General features: G+C 37.0%; 1 protein-coding gene across 1 annotated transcript in view; it reads left to right on the forward strand.

Moving 5' to 3' along the window:
* The window catches only part of LOC105519363 (neurotrypsin-like), a gene marked incomplete at its 3' end in the record, with an annotated part of 40,130 nt that overhangs the window by 11,832 nt on the left and 3,999 nt on the right, over positions 1-24,299 (forward strand). Inside the window, exons 3-5 of the mRNA XM_011952716.1 lie at positions 8,123-8,261; positions 10,787-10,965; positions 14,894-15,044. Of these exons, the coding sequence (XP_011808106.1) occupies positions 8,123-8,261; positions 10,787-10,965; positions 14,894-15,044 (469 nt within the window). The remainder of the gene's footprint in view (positions 1-8,122; positions 8,262-10,786; positions 10,966-14,893; positions 15,045-24,299) is intronic.

The following is a 24,299-nucleotide window of genomic DNA, read 5'->3' on the forward strand; positions in this document are numbered from 1 at the left end:
TGGCTAATTTTTAAGTTTTTTTTTTGTAAAGACAGTGTCTCACTCTGTTGTCTAGGCCGATCTCTAATCCCAGGGCTCAAACAATCCTCCTGCCTTGGCCTCCCCAAGTGCTGGCATTACAGGTGTGAGCCACTGTGCCTTGCCTTAGTCTTAAATCTTAGAGCTCAGAAACTAATGAGACTTGTGAAGGGAACTTTTATCCAGTCAGCTGTTTTTTAGTCTACCTGTATTGATTGAGACTCATAAGATGGTTAAAGAGAACTCTTCTTGAATGTCTGTCCCTCCATTTGGGGAATTCCTGTTTTCTAGCAAAGTTGTCCATCAAGCAAATTTCTGTTACATGAATCTTTTATGGTTTCTTTCCTTTATAAAACTGTTGACCTATGTACTTAGAAGGAAATCAGTTGTAAACTATTTTACTGTAAATGTTTAACAGTTAAACATTTTTGTCAAGGAGTTAAGATAGTGGAATTCTGAACATTATTGTACACTGAAACATTTTGCCTTTAAATAGTTATAACACCAGCAGACGGTTGACCTTTGTCTTTTTTGGTAGCGATTCATTTCAGGAACTCTGGGGCCTCCACTCCATGACATGCCATCATGCATAGTGGTACAATTCCAGACTTTCTTCCTTTACTACTTTGGTCTGCATGTTTATAAGGCTTAATATAATTGACCTACTGTGCTTGAGACTTTAAATTATTATTCTTAACGCATTTTAAAGATAGAAGTATGTAGAATAGAATATTTTCTGTGCACGTGGCACTTGAGAGACTTTAAGACAGTGCAACCCTAGATCACACACACTGGGGTGTGGTTCCGGGACACCAGCTCTGACTCTAACGAGTATCAAAGAATGCTTGGTTGCTGGAGTGGAATGTGGGTGGAAGGTGAGGGACCAATTCTTGATAATAAAAAATTGGACAATTGAATAATATTTGCCAAACAAAGAATTTCGTCTACAATTTATGCAAATCACTTTATTGTTAGGTACAGCAATAGAAATTAGTTCACTTAGTTAGCTTTGAGCTTCGCGGATTTCTTTGAGCTAAGGTTATTTCTCTTTCTCCATTGTGTAATTGTGTACATATACATTTGTGCAAATGTATACACACACACATTCATAGTCTTCCCACAACTTTGTACAGCTGTGGGACAAATCAGCTTCTACTGGAGGATCAGCCTCAACTATAGGAGCACCAGAAAGGCACTTCTTTCCTGTTCCACAGTGTAAAGAAGCTTCAGGCTACTTTATGCTTCTCTGCCTAGTTGGCTTATTTCTATACAACATGTGGTGGATTCCTTGCTGTATTTTCAGTAGGATGGTGAACACTAACATGGTATAATGCATAAAGTAATATCTGAAGTTTTGAAAGGTGCTTATTGTATTTCAGGGTCTTTGCTTAAGTTTGGAGGTAGAAGGTCAGTAACGAGGGCAGGGAACTAGGAGATAGTTGATCATGGCTCTGTAACTGCTCAGTTGCTTTGGTCTGTAGCTTCTTCATCCATAAGTAGAAGGAAATAAGTTATAGTTTGTTGTTGTTGTTGTTGTTGTTTGTTTGCTTTTGAGACGGAGTTTTGCTCTTGTTGCCCAGGCGGTAATGCAGTGGTGAGATCTCGGCTCGCCGCAACGTCAGCCTCCCGGGTTCAAGCGATTCTCCTGCTTCAGCCTCCCAAGTAGCTGGGATTACAGGCATGTGCCACCACGCCCAGCTAATTTTGTATTTTTAGTAGAGATGGCGTTTCTTCATGTTGGTCAGGCTCGTCTTGAACTCCCGACCCAGGTGATCCACCTGCCTCGGCCTCCCAAAGTGCTGGGATTATAGGCGTGAGCCACCGCGCCCGGCCGCCTTGTTTGTTAAAAATGATTTGATTTCATTTAGACCTGGGAGGACTTGAATAAAATATACTATTTAGCAAAGATATAGCAGGTTTAATTAATGGGTAAATATAATTATAGATGAAAATAGTATAACTTAGTACTGTTGAATATGGTGAAGAAAGAAAATAACATAAAAATTAACCTAGCATCCTCTACTGCACTGGAAAAATTCAACCAAGAGCCCCCCAATTCAGTTGTTTTCAGATACTGTAATTTTTTGGATATACTTTGTAATTGATAGAGAATGGTCATTTAGTATATTTTTATAGTGTTGCATTTGGTATGAGACATAGTTTTATGTTTAACTTAATGTCAAATATGTGTACTAAATTGTTCAACATGTAATGGTTTTTTCGATTCTTTCAAATAGGTCATAAATTGAAATTTCTGTGTCACTCACAGCTTTAAGTATACTTTTTGTCAAGGATCTGAACACTAGCTGGACGTTGCCGACATGCTTTCTTTCTATTCCACTAGAACAAAGAAATGACTAAAATTAATTATTTTATGCATCTGTAGAGTTCAGTAATAGACAAGAAAGGATTTGTGTGAAAACATGAAGTTTTTTTTTACTCTTTTATCAAACTGACTTTTTCAAAAAGATTTAAAAAATATTTCTTACTAATTTTATTCAGAAAACACTGTTGGGGTGGGTCTTTTACTGTATTTTCTTCCATTTAAATTAAGTAATGCTATTTTATAAGTACATTTTAATGAGGGTTTAACTTAATAGGCAGGCATGTGTTTTTTTTTTCCTCCCCCACAGGGTCTTGCTTTGTTGCTCAGGCTGGAGTATAGTGGCATAGTCATAGCTCACTGTAACCTTGAATGCCTGAGCTCAAGTGATCATTTGCCTCAGCCTCCCAAGTAGCTGGGATTACAGGCCCGGGTCACCATGCCCAGCTAATTTTAAAATTTTTTGTAGCGGTGGGGTCTTGCTATGTTATCCAGGCTAAACAGGGATATCTTTTCATTTGCTTTATTTTGGAATAAGCTAGATATATAGAATGAAGATAGTTGATCCATTTGGTTCCTTTTCTCCTATTTCTTTTAGGTTTCCTTCATGTATGGAGTATGGAAAGGAAGGTTGTTTTGTTTTTGTTTTTGTTTTTTGTTTTTTGAGAGAGAGTCTTGCTCTGTCATCTAGACTGGGATGCAGTAGCACAATTATAGCTCCCTGCTGTCTTGAACTCCTGGGTACAAGCAATTCTTCTGCCTTAGTATCCTGAGTAGCTGGGACTACACACATGGGCCACCAAGCTTGGCTAATTTTTAAGTTTTTTTTTTGTAAAGACAGTGTCTCACTCTGTTGTCTAGGCCGATCTCTAATCCCAGGGCTCAAACAATCCTCCTGCCTTGGCCTCCCCAAGTGCTGGCATTACAGGTGTGAGCCACTGTGCCTTGCCTTAGTCTTAAATCTTAGAGCTCAGAAACTAATGAGACTTGTGAAGGGAACTTTTATCCAGTCAGCTGTTTTTTAGTCTACCTGTATTGATTGAGACTCATAAGATGGTTAAAGAGAACTCTTCTTGAATGTCTGTCCCTCCATTTGGGGAATTCCTGTTTTCTAGCAAAGTTGTCCATCAAGCAAATTTCTGTTACATGAATCTTTTATGGTTTCTTTCCTTTATAAAACTGTTGACCTATGTACTTAGAAGGAAATCAGTTGTAAACTATTTTACTGTAAATGTTTAACAGTTAAACATTTTTGTCAAGGAGTTAAGATAGTGGAATTCTGAACATTATTGTACACTGAAACATTTTGCCTTTAAATAGTTATAACACCAGCAGACGGTTGACCTTTGTCTTTTTTGGTAGCGATTCATTTCAGGAACTCTGGGGCCTCCACTCCATGACATGCCATCATGCATAGTGGTACAATTCCAGACTTTCTTCCTTTACTACTTTGGTCTGCATGTTTATAAGGCTTAATATAATTGACCTACTGTGCTTGAGACTTTAAATTATTATTCTTAACGCATTTTAAAGATAGAAGTATGTAGAATAGAATATTTTCTGTGCACGTGGCACTTGAGAGACTTTAAGACAGTGCAACCCTAGATCACACACACTGGGGTGTGGTTCCGGGACACCAGCTCTGACTCTAACGAGTATCAAAGAATGCTTGGTTGCTGGAGTGGAATGTGGGTGGAAGGTGAGGGACCAATTCTTGATAATAAAAAATTGGACAATTGAATAATATTTGCCAAACAAAGAATTTCGTCTACAATTTATGCAAATCACTTTATTGTTAGGTACAGCAATAGAAATTAGTTCACTTAGTTAGCTTTGAGCTTCGCGGATTTCTTTGAGCTAAGGTTATTTCTCTTTCTCCATTGTGTAATTGTGTACATATACATTTGTGCAAATGTATACACACACACATTCATAGTCTTCCCACAACTTTGTACAGCTGTGGGACAAATCAGCTTCTACTGGAGGATCAGCCTCAACTATAGGAGCACCAGAAAGGCACTTCTTTCCTGTTCCACAGTGTAAAGAAGCTTCAGGCTACTTTATGCTTCTCTGCCTAGTTGGCTTATTTCTATACAACATGTGGTGGATTCCTTGCTGTATTTTCAGTAGGATGGTGAACACTAACATGGTATAATGCATAAAGTAATATCTGAAGTTTTGAAAGGTGCTTATTGTATTTCAGGGTCTTTGCTTAAGTTTGGAGGTAGAAGGTCAGTAACGAGGGCAGGGAACTAGGAGATAGTTGATCATGGCTCTGTAACTGCTCAGTTGCTTTGGTCTGTAGCTTCTTCATCCATAAGTAGAAGGAAATAAGTTATAGTTTGTTGTTGTTGTTGTTGTTGTTTGTTTGCTTTTGAGACGGAGTTTTGCTCTTGTTGCCCAGGCGGTAATGCAGTGGTGAGATCTCGGCTCGCCGCAACGTCAGCCTCCCGGGTTCAAGCGATTCTCCTGCTTCAGCCTCCCAAGTAGCTGGGATTACAGGCATGTGCCACCACGCCCAGCTAATTTTGTATTTTTAGTAGAGATGGCGTTTCTTCATGTTGGTCAGGCTCGTCTTGAACTCCCGACCCAGGTGATCCACCTGCCTCGGCCTCCCAAAGTGCTGGGATTGCAGGTGTGAGCGACCGCGCCCGGCCATAAATTACAGTTTTTAAGATCTTGACCACCTCAGCTGTTCTAAGAGAATAAATGCAGCAAGAACAAAATAAAGCCAAAAAACAAATGAAAACTACTACTTAGCTTGAATGTATATGGAGTTGGGTCTCAGAAAATGATATCCCCAAATGAAGGCCTCAGAAGTAGTCTCAGAAACAAGTTTTCCTTTGATCTTTTCCTATTTTCCTGTCACTGGCGCTTCATTTTCCCCTGAGGTTAGCCACAGAAACTAGAATTCCTCTTTCCCAAGGTGGGCCATAGACAGCAGAATGCCTTGTTTCCACCATCAGCCATAAAGGCTAAAAATATTACTCAACTCCCCTCATGCCCCAGTTTTCTGTGTAAAGACTGGTCTTAAAAATTTATCTGACCTACCTTGTTTAATTACATGTCATAAGACCCCCCATTCCCGAGAGGGTTCTTCGTACCCAGAAAAAAACAAAACAAAACTCTAAGAGGCGAAGAAAAATCTAAACTGATAAGCATTACTGGGTTTCCCCACTCAGTCTATTAAGATTAGATCCTACCTGTTTTGTCCAATCATGTTTCTACATGGCTGTCCACACTTTGTTAAACCTAAACATAAAAATGGGCAATATCCCTTATAGTTTTGGGTCTTCATTCTAAAGGCTCCCACGTCACGTAAAACCATGATCAAATAAATGTATATGCCTTTTGTCCTAATAATATGCCTCTTGTCAGTGAACCTTCAGAAGGCAAAGAGAAAGTTCTCTTGGCTCCTACATTAGAACCAATCGTGTGTTCAAACTTTTGGTCTTTTAGAGCATATTTGAATGCTGTTTTTAAAAAAGATGTTTCAAATAATTATTAGAAGAACTGAGCTTTATAGAATGATATAAATACTCATTCTGAGCCCTAGGTAGATGGTTTTCTCAGAACAGACATTTTTATGGCCCTTAGGAAAGGGCACTTTTCTAAGAGGAGGGCACTGTTAGGAAGGTGTGCGTTAGGACTGGCTGTGCCTCGAGTGGAATCTGACATAGAATTCATTAGTCATTGACATGCAAATTGCCTTTTAAGAATTGCAAATATTTGTATTCATTTGTTAAAGGAAAATTGGATGAGCACTGCACATTTCTTGCTATATAGCAGATACTGCTAAATGAATCCAGGCTTTCATAGTGTGCTTGGAGCGTTAGAGAAAATGATGGTGCAGCTGATAGTTGACCTGGAAACTATTTCCAGCTCTATCATTGCCATTATATTGTTATGGTCATAATTATACTTTACTCAGGATTTTCTCCTTCTCACCTCTAAGTGCCTCAATCATTTAGATTCTATGTGTACATCATTTCTTCTTGATAGCTTTTTGATGTAGGCACTATTTTAAATCTTATGATCACATGATGTGCATATGTGCATAAGTACACATTTCCTTTGTTTTCATTACTAGAACTGTCTTCCAGCCCTTCTGACATGAGTAACTTCGTGATTAAGGGGAGGAATTAGCAAAGAAATAATAGATTAAGTAGCAATTCAAATAAAGTTTGCTTGAGGTCAACAAATTAATTCTTTGACTAAAATAAACTGCTGACATTTGTGATGTGCATAATATTATGTGGACCACTGTAGAAGAGGTTTTGTGATATAAAAAAACCATTCAAGATCTGTTGAACTCTTCAGAAATACTGCCTTCAAAATATTCTGTAGTTCACACTTCACTGAGCTAGGCAGGTCTTCCTCTTGCTTATTGTGAATTAAAGAGGTTTAGAATATATGAATGAGTTTTAGATGATTTGTCATATGAATGACCCATGCCCTGTTCATTCCTGAATAGTCAGGATTTGGCAGTACTGTACAATGTTTGCCTCCATTTATTATTGCCTTTTGTTTGAATTAAATGAGACTTTGTTTTTGTCATGAGAAATATAATATGTTTTTCTTAAATGCTTACATTTTTAAAGGATGATGATGTGGAAAATAATAGTGGTGGATGACTAAGCCTGTACAAATGAAATGAATGGGCACTTTGTGAATCTAATATTTTTGGAAGTTATTATGAGGCCATACATAATAACTTTGAAATATGCAAATTATGCTAGATTTTTGGGATAGGATTGATTTTTAAAATTAATTTCTTAATTTTCTTACCTATGAAATAAAGACCACTGTAGGTGATTTTAAACAGAATTTTATGTAATTCTTAAGTTGTCTGAGGTTAATTCTGTCTCTGCTCAGTTGTCCCACTTGCTGCATCCCAGTGCCTGCTCCGGAACCAGTTCCAATGAGAAGAGGAATGTAGGGCCTTGAACCACACTTAAGGGATAAGACCAAAGTGTTATCTTTCGCAGGGGTGCTTGAATTTAAATCTTGGCTCTTTTAAAGACTGAAAGGAATGACTTAAATTGTGGACTTTGGGACAGCTCTTTGGGTGTGGTATATTAGAGGAGGTGAGTTTCCAGGGGCATTCAATTGTACATACTACCTAGCAGCTATTTTTCCAAGACTAGCATTAGGCAATATTTTCAAAATGAACATCTTCTTGAAATTATGGACATAATCTTGAGAATTTTAATGACTACTGCTGAAAGTTAAAAGCAGAAAACACATTTTATTTTTCTTTGGTGGATGAACAAATCAAATGGAAGATATAACACAGCTAATTACAGCTAATTCATATGCAGAACATTTAATTTTGTTTCTGTGTTTCTTACTGATGACCTCATGAGAGGAGGAAAGTAATAAATGATAAAAACTTCATATATGATGTAATCTAGTATTTGAGATACAAGATCTGATATTAATCATACTCTTCCACTTTTTCCCCTTTGAAAATTACAGTGGTTGCTTCTTGATGAAGAGATAATGGAATAAAGGAAAAAAATTATAATAGGATTGTCTGTTTGCCTGGATAAAAAAGAAAATATAATTAGCATTGACATCAGGATGTTAATTAAAAAAAAGAGGGAGCTTGCTAAATCCTCACTTAAAGGAAGAAACACATGCCACACACAGTGGAGGCCAAATTATTCTGCCTGGATCCCCTACTACTTAAGTTTAAAAATCATGTTAACCCAGGACTGGCTCAATATGTTCAAATGATTATTTACTATTAAAGGATTTTGGAATTCTTTTCCACTTTAGGATCAGTACGACTACGTGGCGGCAAAAATGAGTTTGAAGGCACAGTGGAAGTATATGCAAGTGGAGTTTGGGGCACTGTCTGTAGCAGCCACTGGGATGATTCTGATGCATCAGTCATTTGTCACCAGCTGGAGCTGGGGTGAGTGCACCCATCCCTGACCAAATCAGTCTGCTAGTATCTGAGAATAATGCTGGGTGCCAGTCATTGCTTTGTAAAGCTTGTATCTTCGTTTCTTACCGTCACTTTCCTCATTCTCACTTTTCACAAAAGAGCTATAAAGAAAGGGTCCCAAATGGAAGAAATGAATTCTCTCACATGCAAATATACTTCACGTATTACTACCTGGGGCTGAACTAGGAAATGGGCAAATACCAAGTGGGCAAATGTAAAAGCATCTTTTGGTCTTTGTCTTTAACAAAATGCAGAGGCATTTGAAGCAAGTTTTGGCTTTACAGATTCCAAGGATTTAATTCTAAAAATTATAATTTCTTAGAATTATAATGGATTAATTATAATTACTTTAATTACTAATTATAATTAATTAATTAGCACAGCCTTAGCTGGTTGTTGACATTGGATTTTAGCTTTCTGCTTTTATCCACCCACAAGTTCCATTTGTGTGTGAAAGGGGCAATGTTTACCTGTGCCCTTGTCCTTTGTGGGGAAGTGGTGATGTCCCCAGGCCTTAGGTTTTGGTGCTGAGGAGGTCCTGTGGAAGATGGCAGCTTCTGTCAGCTCTGGCAGTGTCCTGCTGTCCTGAAGAGCTGCCAGCCTGGGAACTGGCTCCACTGTAACCCTAAGCACTGTCTTTAAAACAAGTCAGTATATTTTGAATTCATTAGTCCCAGCATTTTTATACCTTGTGCCATAGAGTTTCACCAGGAGCAGGAGGCTTCTTTTTGGGAAAACAGGTTTTTTGTTTTTCTTATTCTTTTGTTTTTGTGTCTCCTTTACATTTTCTAAGCACACTTAACATATGTTTTTTCTTGGCCTTTATCACCAGAGATCTTTAGAAAGCATGGAAAATATTTTGTTATAAAAAAATACAGTCTAAAAGACTGAAAAAAAAAGGTTTGCAGTTTGCGAGTATTTTGCTTTAATAATCAGTGTGGTAATATGATGACACAAAATGAAGAAGTAGAACTTTAATTTACCAGATTTCTCTTGTCTTCCCACTAGGGAGGTAAGGAATGAGTATTGGGTAGAGGCAAAGCTTGAAGGCCTAAATTTTGCTTAGACTTTTGGTGCTGTTAGAGCAATAAATAGGGTTACGATAGTAAATTAAAATTAATTAATTATTTTGATGAGTTGATATAAATCAGGATGAAAGAAGGAGTAAGGCCAGAGCCTATAAAGTGTTATGGTGCTTGGAAATGTTAATTACTGTTTTTTATAATGAATACTTAGTCTGGCAAACAGACATTGGCAGGTGGGCAGGTCACAAAGAATGTTGATTTCATGCTTTTTCCTTTGAGGGGCAAGAGATGTAATAAATTTGTAGGCTGATATCAATGTCTTCCTTTATATACATACCTATTTGTGCTTTTATTACCCCAGAAAATCAGAAAGAAATAAAATTTTCTGTGAGATACAAAGAAACAAGAATGCTATAGTGGAGGTGCGAACTACTGTGTGGTTTGTTAGTCTTTTGATTGATGAAAGTATGTGAACTGTTATTCGGCAAACAAACTTCAGATAAGCTGATCCAGCTACTTATATAGTATCATCTCTCAGTAGTCCATTAAAAAAAAAAAAAGGAATTGCACAATAAAATCAGAGAAACCCAGCTTTATTGCTGTGAAGACACATTTACATTTTAGATATACCCCAAATGTTTAGTTTGGTTGATGGAATGCTGCAGCATGGAGACAATTGTAGAGATTACCATGTTAATCAGATAAGCATTTCGTCTTTTTAAAATTTAATGCCAGTTTGTACACAGCAAAGGTTATTTAAACAAATATGTGGATTAGATGAGCTAAAAGCAAAGCCCATCTGTATGCTATTATTTTCATTTTTTCTTTTTAAAATACTCTCCTGGTATTAGGAAAGAGATGCATGTTGCTATTTTATTAATTGGTTTCAAAGTCTTGCTAGCAAATACTATATACAATGTAAGGTTTTAAAAATTATAAAAGGATTGCTTCCCGTGATATTATTGTGCTTAAATGTAGTAATAATAATTTTGAAAATGCTAGCCTAGAATGTTAGAGTGAGAAAGAATCTTCAAGCATCCAGATTTTTCTTTTGGCACATTAGAAGACAAAGCCTTCGAGTTACTTGCAGCTTGGCATGACTTTTAGCTGAGTCCAGACTGGAGTCCAAGCCTGGCTGAAGCTTGTGACACACCTCTTGCACAAAGCCTTACTTTTATATCTGCAGTACTTGGCCATTTTCTTCTAAATCAGTCATTGATGGTAAAGGCACGTAAAGTAGTTATTCAAGATTGATGAAAAGAATTCCATAGGTAGGCAACCCACGTTGTGCTCTGATGTTTTGATTTCCTTGAAATTTATGTAATATTTTGTGTTTTTCTTCTTTCTTTCTTCTTTTCTTCCATATTCATCTTTGTTGATGTCTTCCATGTTTTTTCAAATCGAAATGTTTTGATAAAAAATTTTGCCTACATTTGATAAACTTAGTATTGCTCATTGTACTTCCAGAGGAAAAGGAATAGCAAAACAAACCCCGTTTTCTGGACTGGGCCTTATTCCCATTTATTGGAGCAATGTCCGTTGCCGAGGAGATGAAGAAAATATACTGCTTTGTGAAAAAGACATCTGGCAGGGTGGGGTGTGTCCTCAGAAGATGGCAGCTGCCGTCACGTGTAGCTTTTCCCATGGTAAGAAAAAGAAAAAAGTTATGTTGTTCTACTTTCATTATGTTTTAAACATGATTCCACATGATGAAAGTGTCTTAGTTAAATCACTTCCTTAAAGAGTTTAATTACAGAAGTAAGTCTGAGTCAAAATATTTTACCATCTAATTAGTCTTCAATATGAGTACAGTTAATTTGAATTCCATTTGATTTTCCAATAGTATCTCATTTTTAACATATTTTCTATTTTATATAATTTGCTTAAATAAATATTATATACTCTATATGTAATATATATACTGTATAATACACTGTATATGAAACATATATTTTAGTTGTGGAAAATTATGATGGAATCAAGATGGAAGATAATCATGAAAGCAAATATAGAATACAGCAAATACAACAAAATATTTTCACTTTGTGTAATGCAGTATAATCATGCCTTCAGTGTTCTTGGGGCTGTAGAGAGCACCTTCCCTAAAAATGGGTTGTTGGCTTGAATGAGGGCTTCTTCCAAGCTCCATAGAGTAGGTATGTGGTAATTGTCAGTATGGGTTCGGTATACAGATATGTCTATGTTCATGGAAGTAAAGGAAGGAACAACTGCCTTTAAAATGGTGAAAGAGTTTTCTGGGTACCATGGTATATTTTAATGAATGATCACAACCTGAAGCTACCATACTCTCACAGTATCCCTTTTTGCATTTTCCTTGGTGATAGCAGCATGACCAGATATCCCAGGACTTGGAATGGTAGCAGTCAGCCCAGGGCAGTGGTTTTTGTTTGAGTACAAGTATCAGGGGGAGGAATAAGGAAGCTCCTACCACGAAACAGAGAGACCCAGTTTGGAGTAATTCCTCTGGATTGACTGGAAGAGCCAATGGAGGAATATAGTACAGATGTATGCTCTGAGAACTGTAATCCTTTTTTTGGTTGGGAGATGCATATGTTAAACCTTGATGTCTTGTAAGTTTTCCCTTTTCTTCTTTTGGTTCTCTACCTTTAGGTAATGCTACTTTTGCTAAATCCAATGCTACTTCAAGGATGATGTGAATTGGGCCCAATAATTTATTGCTTTGTAGATTATTGGTTTTACTCTATGCTCAACCTGATTGATAAAATATTTTTCAAGTAGTAAAGTAAAAAATTTTAAAAACAATAATAATTTTTTTCAGGATATGTATCTACATTTTTACTTCTTCCACCTTCCATAATCTATCCATCTGTTTACATTCTATTTGCAAAGATAATTGTATGGTCATCTTTAAACATATATAAAATATAGAAAGTTATGACAAATTAGAAGTGAGAATTTAAAAAGATTCTCTCATGGTAGATTAAATGAGAATGTGGAGTTGTATAGCTGAAGTCAGCAAACATAAGAGTTCACCTTAAGGGATAGTGATAGATATTTGGTATACATCCCTTAAATTTGGGAGTTACACTTAGTATCTTGTCATTCTGTACTTGTAGCTCTTCCAACATTTACAAAGTAGAAGATTGCTTACAAGTTGGATACAGAAAATAGCAGCAATCTAAATGAAAACATGTGGGGAGTTTAATTATCTATAAGCTAAACATGAGTCCATTGGTTTACTGTATTTTCTTTCAAATGATTTTTGTGTTTGTTGGAAGGATAGGGCTGTTAACTAAATCTTGTCCTTGTGCTTTTCTGTATTTTTTATGTTTTAACAGTTAGTTATACAAAAAGAAAAAGAAACCATATTTTAAAATAAAACACAACATAGAGAAATGAAAGGTGGTGTGCCTTTTAAAGTCTAGGTTCTAGATGGCTTTAAATTTTCTCTTAAAAAGTTTTGTTTTTCTGTTTTCTCCAAGCATACCAGGTGGGGAAAATATATTAAGAAACGTATACATGTTTTTCTATATTTTTTTCTGTATTTTGCAAGCTTTTTAAAGGAAAAATAAACATCATAATTTGTGAGAATTATATTACCATCATTCAGCCATATATATTAAACCTGTCTTTATCCATTAACGAATTGTAAGTGCTAGTTAACTTATACAAGTAAACAGTATATGCAGATAGTCACTAATCTAAATTTCTGCTACAGAACTCAAATATAAGTGCTGGCTTTGGCAGCACATGTACAAAACTCAAATATGATGTTTGAATTTAAGTATGAATATCCAAATGCCATTTACTGACTGCTACACTGTGGAAAATTAGAAACATATTTCATACAGATAAATGATTAGTGTTTGGCAAAAAGTACAACTAGACTTCATCATAGGGAACCAGCCTGTTTATTTTTATCATATTACATCCTTTATTCTAGTAAAATTAGACTGCCTTACTGTTTGCCAGACACATTCAGCTTTGTGCTTCTTTCTTTTGTTCATAATGTTCACGTGGCCTGAACACGCTTCCCTCATCTCTGACTTCCAAATCTCATTTATCTTGGCCCTCTTAAAAAACAGCTTTTTCACAAGTGATTCCCTGAGTACCCCCAACCATAAGTAAGGTCCTTTGCTTCTGAACCACTGTAGGGTTTGTTGATAATCTCTTGTCTGTACTCAGTTTATCTACGCCCTTAGGCAGTAAATTTCTTTTTTTTTTTTTTTTTTTTTTTTTTTTTTTTTTTGAGACGGAGTCTTGCTCTGTCACCCAGGCTGGAGTGCTGTGGCCGGATCTCAGCTCACTGCAAGCTCCGCCTCCCGGGTTCACGCCATTCTCCTGCCTCAGCCTCCCGAGTAGCTGGGACTACAGGCGCCCCCACATCGCCCGGCTAGTTTTTTGTAGTTTTTAGTAGAGACGGGGTTTCACCGTGTTAGCCAGGATGGTCTCGATCTCCTGACCTCGTGATCCGCCCGTCTCGGCCTCCCAAAGTGCTGGGATTACAGGCTTGAGCCACCGCGCCCGGCCTGGCAGTAAATTTCTTGAGGGCAGGGTCTGTCTAGTGTCCCTTCTAATGCCCTGCAGCACTGATCACAACACCTTATACAAGGCATATGTCTGATACCTGTTTGTTAATCAGAAATTAATGAATGGATGTTGCCAATTATTTTTTCGTGTTTGGGGTATCTTTTCTAGGTTTATTTAACATTGCCTGTCAGTTGAGGCAGTCAATAAATAATTATTATATGCCTCTATATACTAGGTGCCTGAAATACATAGGTGAAAAGGAATGCAGTATTTCTATCCTCATTCTAGCCCAGAGGAGAGAGACAATTGACATATAAAGAGTAAATCAGTGACAATTTTAGATAAAAGTAAATACTCTCAGGAAGACACAATTAGGGAATGTAATAGGAAGTCCCTTAGTGTGCTGTCTTAGCCAGGGCAGAGAAGAGACAGAGAAGTTCACAGTCTGACAAGGGCTAGATCAGGGCATTGTAGATTATGAGAATGTAGTCACATTTGATGGTCCCTATCAGCGAAAACGGATAGTTTCAATATTGTTCTGTTGAGGTACTGGCCATGATGTCCAGTAACTTGTTATAACGAATTAGATATTAACTTTGACCTGATTTCTACAAATACATAAATAATTCTATACTGAAAAGAAGTATTTTGTAGACATAAGTGTCATTCTCAATAATGACATATTGGTAATGCTCAAGTTACTGTAAATAAAAAAAATCAGTGCCACCACCATAATACCATAAAAATCAAACATGTTTCCAGTAACGTGCAGCTTTTGAGTATGCCTTTTCTGGTTTCTGAGGTTGTTGGGGAAAAGTAAATTTAAACACGTTTCCTCCTAAGAATTATTTGTATTCATATAATTCAATTTGGGATATTCTAATTGGTCAAGATTACATATATATATATATATTTATATATATAGATCTCCATATCACTGGTGTGGCTTAGTAAATATTATTTAATTACTGAGAATGGAAAAAAAATGTAGAATATATACCTAATCTTATCAATCAATGCAAATGCATAGGTTTTGCTGATTTTTAATTTCACATTGCACAGGCCCAGCGTTCCCCATCATTCGCCTTGTTGGAGGCAGCAGTGTGCATGAAGGCCGGGTGGAGCTCTACCATGCTGGCCAGTGGGGAACCATCTGTGATGACCAATGGGATGATGCCGATGCAGAAGTGATCTGCAGGCAGCTAGGCCTCAGGTTTGTTTTTACTACTTTTGTTTTGCTTAAACTTTTGAATCTATTATTTCCATACCCAAAGGCAGGCGCTGTTTGTTTAAATTGCACATTTCCTTGAACAAATAGAAAAAGTTACCTTTTGATCTTTGTAGTAGGGCTGTAGGCTTCCAGAAGAGCAGTGACATGTAGTCTGTAGGTTTAACCTGCTTGTATCTGAATTAGGCTGATTTTATGTCACTAAGAATCTAAGCTTTTACTACTTCTCATTAGTAGTCTTTATGTTACTCCCAGGTAGTAACCAGCACTGTAAACTATAGTGACGTAATCAAATTCCATACGATGAAACACTAGTTGTTAGCTTGTAACTCAAATTTTACTTCTAGTCCTGAAATATTGTCTAAACTTTTGAACTGCACTTCCTTGTTAGGTATGTGCTTAGAACAAAGGATGTTTATTAATGTACAGAGGAAATAATTCTCCTGTAGGGTTGGAAAGGAATCCGATGTCATGAAAATAGCAGTCTGAAAATCGACATTCCAGGTTGCCTCAGTTGGGATTATTCTGGAATATTATAATTTTAGACCTTCTAATCCCTCTGTTTAGTGATTCTGAACATTGGTATAACAAGCCTGAAAGTTTCTCTAAAATTATATTGCAGGATCTTTTAAAAGTTAATCATTTTCTTCAATTTTAAAAATATTTCATTTAGTTAATCATTTACTTCAGAATTTAAAAATATTTCATTTAGCACTGAGGGGCCAATGATGGGAGGCCTGTTCTTCCCTGTCCATTGTGTTCAGTTAACCATAATCCTTGACTGGAGCTTGTTGAACCTTGAACAGTTTTTACGGCTCAATTTTTTTGCAATTTTTTTTATAGTTGGCTCTCTTTTTCAAAACTCTATGTTATACTGAAGTATTTTAAAGTAAAATATAGACATTTTAACACTTTGTCTATAAACACTTCAGTACGCATCTCTTACAAATAAGAACATTGTTCTATGTAGCCAAATTATCATTATCACAACTAATCATTGGTAATCATTTTTAATATTGTCTAATACTTCATCTTATTCAAATTTTCAGAGTTGCCCCTACAGTGTCCTTGACAGATGGTTTATCTGAAGCAGAATTCCGGGACCAATCTGGGTATTATGTTCCTTAAGTCTCTTTTACTCTATAAAGGCCTGGGTTTTTTGTTGTTGCTGGTTTTTTTGGGTTTGGTTTGATTTGGTTTGGTTTTTCCATAATGCTGACTTGTTGAAGAGCCTAGGCCAGTTGTTTTGGAGAAGGTGCCATCTTCTGAATTTCTCATTTTTTTCCTTCTGGTGTCATTTAGTTTACTCCTCTGGTTCTTGTAATTCATAAAATTAGAGTTTAGGTTTAAAGCTTGATTAGATCAAAGCAAACATTTTGTCTGGAAATCATCACAGGTGATGTATTCTCATCTTGCCTTTCACCAGGAGTCACGAGAAGCTCTAGTTTTCCCCACAGATGAGGCTGAAATTGAGCACTGGTTTAAGTGACATCAGCCTGATCCTTCACTGTAAAGTTAGATTTCCCCCTGTAACTGACTATGGGACCTAAACACTAATTTGTATTTCACATGTAGGACAGGAACAAACACGGCAAATCCTGTGTCAACAGGTTTTGCTATGATTACTGGCATTGTTTACTGTGGTATGATCATTTACTTTGGGTTGGTCAGGAATACGGCCTCTTGGTTTCTTTTGAAAAAACTAACAAGTACATTTTTGAGACAAGATTTTTTAAAAGTGTTTTGACTGGTATCAATTTCAAGAGCAATTTTCTCAAAGTTTCCTGGTGCCTGCTGTTGGAGTCAGCATAGCATATGATTATGGGCATGTGTTCTGGACTCTGAAAAACCTGCATTTAAATCCCACTTTTGGAGTTGAGAAAAGCTACAGAATATCTCTTAGTTGCAGTTTTCTCATCTATAACGTATTTCTTAATTTATAGGGTTTTTTGTCTACAAGCAGTTGGCACACATAGTAAGTACCATATACATTGGCTATCAAGGGCACTCTAATTAGGTACTGTTATATTTTAAAGATGTTGTTAAACATTCACAGTAACCAGCATTTGGTAGTGACAGAACATCAAACACTATTGCTCTATCTGGAACTTCTGTTTAGTTAGCTGTATCTATGAACTTCTGTATTTTTAAAGCCCTCTAATGTGTATATATATGTGTATTCACTGGGTTATCAGTTATGTGTTCAGTGATGTGCTAATTGATTTTCATGTGAGTTATTAAGAAACCTATGTCTTTGCCAAAAATATTAAGAACTTTAAAGGTATAGTAACAGCATGTTTAATATTATCAATTACAATATGGATTATTCTAAGTTTAAGATATAAGGCATTTTTGATTATTAATATATTTCTGTAGGTAAAGGCAAGTTTTTGTTGCTTAGAAAAATGCATAGAACATTTAAGTGACACACTGAATGTTAGTTACATTACAGTTATTGAAATGATTCCAAAAATTCATGTTATGGCCAGGTGCAGTGGCTCATGCTTTAGGAGACCAAGGTGGTAGGATAGGTTGAAGACTAGCCTGGGCAGTATAGACAGATCCTGTGTATAGGATGGGCACAGTGGCTCACGCCTGTAATCCCAGCACTTTGGGAGACCGAGGCGGGTGGATCATGAGGTCAGGAGTTCAAGACCAGCCTGTTCAACATGGTGAAACCCCGTCTCTACTAAAAATATAAAAATTAGCTGGGCATGGTGGTGGACACCTGTAATCACAGCTACTCAGAAGGCTGAGGCAGGAGAATTGCTTGAACCCAAGAGACAGAGGTTGCAGTGAGCTGAGATCACACCACTGTACTCCAGCCTGGGCAACAGAGCAAGACTCCGTTTCGAAAAAAAAAAAAAAGAGAGAAAATTAGCCAGGTGTGGTGGAGCACAACTGTAGTCCCGACCACTAGGAAGGCTGAGGTGGGAGAATTACTTGAGCCCAGAAGGTTGAGGCTACTGTGAGCCATGATCACATCACTATACTCCAGCCTGAATGAGACAGCAAGACTCTCTAAAATATAAAAATAGAAATTCATGTTGTAATGTAGAGTTCTTTCTTGAGAGACAAATATTTTTTTCACTTTAATAGAAACAGTTTTTAAACAAAGGCCATATTGACAAGGATAGTCAGTTACATAGAAAGAATGTGGAGATAGAAAGAATCGCAAGGAAGGCCATATTAATGTTGAACACACTCATGGGTTAAGTAAAGTATTAACGCTTTTCTCAAACACTGGCTCATTACTGCTTTTCATATGAGAGGATTCTTTGGAAAAGTCATTAAAATATACAAGCAAAAATCCTCCGCAAGCACTTGTAAGAAATAACAATCCAGCTTTATAGAGATTTGTTTTTATTATAAGTACTCTGATACTCTAGCTGACATTCTTCATTTACCTTTCTTGCACTTGATTTTATAGTTCTCTCATAAGTTTGCATTAAAGCAGTACTCTACAACTCTTCCTTCTCTATAATTTGTTTTGCTCATTTAAAGGCTAAGTACTTTCAGATGAGGATCGTTTTTTAATGGCACAGGGTTGATAGCAGACACATAATTGTTGCTTGTCTCAATTTATGATTCATTTTTAAGCAAATTTCATCTCAGTCTTATCTGCTTTGTTGAATTCCCACAGGGAAACTACATCATGCTTTTCTGGAGTAGTAGTTACAGTTTCTTTATGAGATGCTGTCATTGTTGACCTTCATCTTTTAATGGTGTCTGTATATTTTGGTAGCTGGCGAGCTTCCTAAATACAAAAGGAATTATTATACTTAAGACACTTAAATTTGATTAACCCAGAACTTGGAGAAAGATGAGCAGCAAGAAAGGAGGCAGCCAGATGTTAGAAAATTAGATAACTTGAGAACGCATATGTACCCAGTGAAGTTTAGTTGGAGACATTTTCATTAAAGTTCCTTTTTATGTGCTTAACATTAAAGCATTTTCAATGTCTTTCAAAACTCTTAAAAGCATAGCTTTGTACTGTGAGATCACATTTTATTTTGTGGATGTGCCATAATTTACATGGGAATTTAAAAATTGTGGATACTTTCTTTCCTTTTAGGGTGCTTTCCTTTTTACATTTTTGCTCTAAAATTATATAGAACCACATTATTGAGTAGTAGAATACAAATTCTTCCCGTATAAATTACTCTCTAAAAATTGTTTTGTGCCAGGCATAGTGGCTCACGCCTATAATCCCAACACTTTGTGGGGCCGAAGTGGGAGAACTGCTTGAGCCCAGTAGTTCCAGACCAGCCTTGGCAACATAGTGAGACCCCCATCTCTACAAGAAAAAAAAAATAGGCCGGGTGCGGTGGCTCAAGCCTGTAATCCCAGCACTTTGGGAGGCCGAGACGGGCGGATCACGAGGTCAGGAGATCGAGACCATCCTGGCTAACACGGTGAAACCCCATCTTTACTAAAAAAAGTACAAAAAACTAGCCGGGCGAGGTGGCGGGCGCCTGTAGTCCCAGCTACTTGGGAGGCTGAGGCAGAAGAATGGCGTGAACCTGGGAGGCGGAGCTTGCAGTGAGCTGAGATCGGGCCACTGCACTCCAGCCCGGGTGACAGAGTGAGACTCCATCTCAAAAAAGAAAGAAAAAAAAAATAGCCAGTTGTGGTGGCACACACTGGTGGTCCCAGCTACTCGGAGGCTGAGGTGGGAGAATCGTGAGTCCAGGAGGTTGAAGCTACAGTGAGTTGCAGTTGCACCACTGCACTCCAGCGTGGGTGACAGAGTGGGACCTTGTTTCAAAAAAAAAATTTTTTTTCTTTGCTCTTTTATTTTACTGTTCATTAAATTTTAAAAAAACATTGTATAAACCAAGCTTCTCCAACCCACAGCCCACAGGCCATATGCAGCCCAGGATGGCTTTGAACGTGGCCCAACACAAATTCATAAGCTTTTTTAAAACTTTATTTATTTATTTATTTATTTTAGATCATCAGTTATTGTTAGTGTTAGTCTATTTCATGTGTGGCCCAGGGAAGCCAAAGATTGGACACCTCTGGTATAAATTTTGCAACAAAGATAGCCTGGTGCATGGAATTATTGAGCAGGAAAGATAACTTGTTTAACAGTTGAGAAAGTTAGGCCCACTGAGATGACACAGTATTCCTGAAGTCTGTTAGTGGGAGGCAGAGTCTTGAGGTTTATGGCTCCCAGTTTAGGATTTTTTCGTTTATGTTATATTACTTGTAAAATGGTCAGGTGTTAATAAGAATAAATACAAATATAGGACTGAAAGAAATAGGGAAGTCAAGAGAGAAGGTTACGTTTAAGAAGAAAATGATACTGAACGTGTTTTAGATAGATTGTATTTGAGGTGCCATCAGTCATCAATTGACAGCGTTCCAGGAGGCTGCAAGAATGCCCAGTGTTTCGGTCTGCTCTGTAGTCAGACAAACTTTACCATCTAGTAGTAGTGTAATGTTGGACAAGTTATTTAACTTTTGAGCCTCAGTTTCCTTATCAGTAAATTTGGTATAATAGCATCATTCGGTTGTAGGGAGGATGAAATGAGTTAATATGTCTAAAAGCACTGTTAGACCAGTGCAGGCATACAGGAAGCATTTGATATACACAACTATCATTATTGGGGATGGCGGGGTTTTTTTGCTAGAGAGAAATCTAGGATATTATAAAGGAGTTTTTTCATCCATGGATTACAAACTCTGGATGTGGCACAAACTGATACTTACAGTTAAAGAGCCAATGTTTTATAACCTAATAAATAATTATGTTGTGCAATAGAATGGCCTAACTGTATTCTAGGTCTACCTCAAAGCAGTAGCTAAGCTTGGAGATTGAGTTAGTCAGATGGTGCATTTATTTGGCCTTTTTCTGTGTATGTAAGGGGGAAACAAAAGCAAAAATTTTGTATTAATACAATTTGATGAGCTAAATAGATTCAAGAATATTTTGAAAAGGGATTGGAAATAGAACCGGTTCAGTAAGTGTTTACTGGGGATTGCTATTATGTAGATCAAATATCTTTACACCAAAATAACTCAGGGTATTAGATCAGAGTACCTCTGCCCAAAAATTTATTTACAGATTGTCAGAGGGTAAAAAAGTAGGCAACACTAGAGATTTTATTACAGATGAACTGCTGGGGCTGGCGTGGAAATAATTTCCATAAAGGACAGAGAACACACAGCTTTATCAGATTCACATTTAGTTGAACAGTTCACGAGTTTTATGTTGATTTCCTCAGTATTGTAATTCATGACTCTTTAAAAGCAGAGTCATCACTTATTTTGGTATTCTCCTGAAAGCCAGCACTGTTCTGAGTACCAGGAAATACTAGTGACTGGCTGCAGAAATGTGTGAATATGGAAATATTATTTTCTTAAATAAACTAAAAAGTTAGCTGGAAAACCTGATTTTGTGTTACATTATAGTTTCCTGGTTAATGTTTTTTGTTGTTGTTCTCAAGTTTATTCTGCTGGTTATTCTGATTAGTTTATTTGAAACATTTTTGTATCATTAAAATAATAAAAATACAGAAATGGATAAGAAGAAAATAAAACACACAAGTAGTGTGGTTTTTTTTGTTTGTTTGTTTTTGTTTTTTAATTTTCAGCTTTTCGTGGGTATACTGGACTCGTATAATGAGCATAGTACCCATGGGTAGTTTTTCAACCCACACCTCTCATCTCCCAATAGTCTGCAGTGTCTGTTGCTCTCATGTTTATGTCCATGTGTGTTCAATATTTGGCTCCCACATGTTCTCACATGTGGTACTTGGTTTTCTGTTCCTGTGTTAATTCACTTAGGATTATCGCCTCCCGCTTCATCCATATTACTGCTCATCAATGGTGGATTGAATAAAGAGATATGGGCACATGTATGCCATAGAATACCATGTAGCCATAAAAAAGAATGAAACTGCGCTGGCCGTGGTGGCTCACGCCTGTAATCCCAGCACTTTGGGAGGCTGAGTTGGGTGGATCACAATGTCAGGAGTTCGAGACCAGCCTGACCAACATAGTGAAACTCCGTCTTTACTAAAAATACAAAAATTAGCTGAGCACAGTAGTGTGTCCCTGTAATCCCAGCTACTGGGGAGGTTGAGGTAGGAGAATCGCTTGAACCCTGAAGGCGGAGGTTGTAGTGAGCTGAGATCATGCCACTGCAGTCCAACCTGGGTGACAGAGACTCCGTCTTCAAAAAACAAAAACAAAAACAAAACAAAAGAATGAAACCATGTCCTTTGCACCAAGCGGTGTTTTCAGAGAAGATTTAAAAATACATAGCATCCCCAGAGTCAATGTTTGGGGCTTCTACTCTCCTATCTTATAATCTCCTTTAAGGAATGAGCCTAGTTCAGAGGCAATTAACCAGGTCTTTTGCTTTTTCCTTGAATGTGTGTCATATAATAATTGATGTATTTGAAACACAATATACTTCAGCTCCCCTTTCTCAGCCTATCAGAGTATTCTCAGCCAGAGCATAACTTTAGGGTTTGTTTGTTACTTTTTCCAGGGAATTAAAAAGACTTCAGTTGGTTGTCTTTTTGCCTAAAAATTGTATGAAAGTGATATTAATATTTTAAATCTCCAAAAATGTGATAGGTAAACATGCACTGTTGTTTAATTTTACTACTAGTGATCTTGAGCATCTTATCCTGTGGTCATTGGCCATGGATATTTCTTCTTCTGCGAATAGTTGTCTATTTTTTTTTAAGTTGGTTGCTTTGTCTTTCATTAAAATATAATAATATCCTTGCACTTTGATAGACTGAGGTGGGAAGATTGCTTGAGTTCAGGAGTTTGAGACCAGACTGGGCAACGTGGAGAAACCCTGTCTCTACAAAAAATATAAAAATTAGCCAGGCATGGTGGGATGTGCCTGTAGTCTCAGCTACTTGGGAGGCTGAGGTGGGAGGATGACTTGAGCCTGGGAGGCAGAGTTTGCAGTGACCCAAGATTGTGCCATTGGAATCCAGCCTTTGTGACAGAACCAGACCCTGTCTTTAAAAAAAACTGTCTATCTATCTATCTATCTATCTAGATATATACACAAACATATTTATTTAAATAAACTGTAACTGAAATGTGTGTGCATGTGTATGTATATATATAAAATAAGTTATTACTATTATTCATTTCTAGGAGGTTTTTTTTGCAAATTGCAAATGTTTCTTCCAGCCTGTTGGTTTGCATTTTGACTCCAATTATGGTGTGTTCTACTGTATGGTAGTTTTCAATTTGTATGTGGTTGAATTTAGCTTTTTTAGTTTTTGTTTTCTGACTTCTGGGTTTCCTAGGAATTCTCTCTTACATCCAAGATTGTAAGAACTAAGAACTATGTTCCTATATTTTAGTCTAGTAACTTTTTAGTTTTCTTTATTTTCTTTCTTCTTTCCCTCCCTCCTCCTCTCTCTTTCTTCCTCTTCCTTCTTTCTCCCTCCCTCCTTTCTTTCTTTTCTTTTTTTTCCCTATATTTAAGCCATCTGAATTTCATCTTTTTATTGAGTTTGGGATCAATTTTATATTCTTCCATATTGGTCCCAGGTTTCCTTATAGCACCTAATCATGGCTCAATGAATTATACTCATTGAAATTTTCTTCAATCGATTTCTTTTTTTTTTATCTCAGGGCAAAGATCTAAGAAGTCTGTTAATCTGCCTTTCTCTAGAGCTTTCCTATCTGGCTTTTCCATCAGTCATCCTGTCTCCTATTTTGTCCTTCAACTCTCAGTGATCTCTAAGTCAGTTTCCATATTTGCTTTCATTAATCTCTTTGCTCTAGAGCAGGGGTCTGCAAACTTTTTCCGTAAAGGGCCAGAGAGTACATAGACTTTGCAGCTATCCAGCTGGGCCATTGTAGCACGAAAGCAGCCATAGACAATAACTTAGGAATGTGTGTGGCATCGTTCCAATAAAACTTGGTTTCTGGACAGTAAAATTTGGATCTCACTTGATTTTTCACATCACAAATTATGTTCTTATTTTGATTTTTTTCCTGACATTTATAAAATTTAAAAACCACTCAGCTGACGAGCAATATAAAAACAGCGTGCTGGATTTGGTGCACAGGTCATATTTTGCTGACTTCTCCTCTAGGGAGTAGGGCTTCTTCCCTCCTATCCTGTATCTTCCCTGTAAAAAGGAGCCACAGGTCTCAGGCAGGCACACAACTCCAAGCAGTTTTCTTCTTTCAACCAATATTACCATATTCATAAATATATTACAAACAATACATTTCAGTTACCTTCCATCC

The sequence above is a fragment of the Colobus angolensis genome, unplaced genomic scaffold (assembly GCF_000951035.1).
Source record: "Colobus angolensis palliatus isolate OR3802 unplaced genomic scaffold, Cang.pa_1.0 Scaffold345, whole genome shotgun sequence".
In the NCBI taxonomy this organism is placed as follows: Eukaryota; Metazoa; Chordata; class Mammalia; order Primates; family Cercopithecidae; genus Colobus; species Colobus angolensis.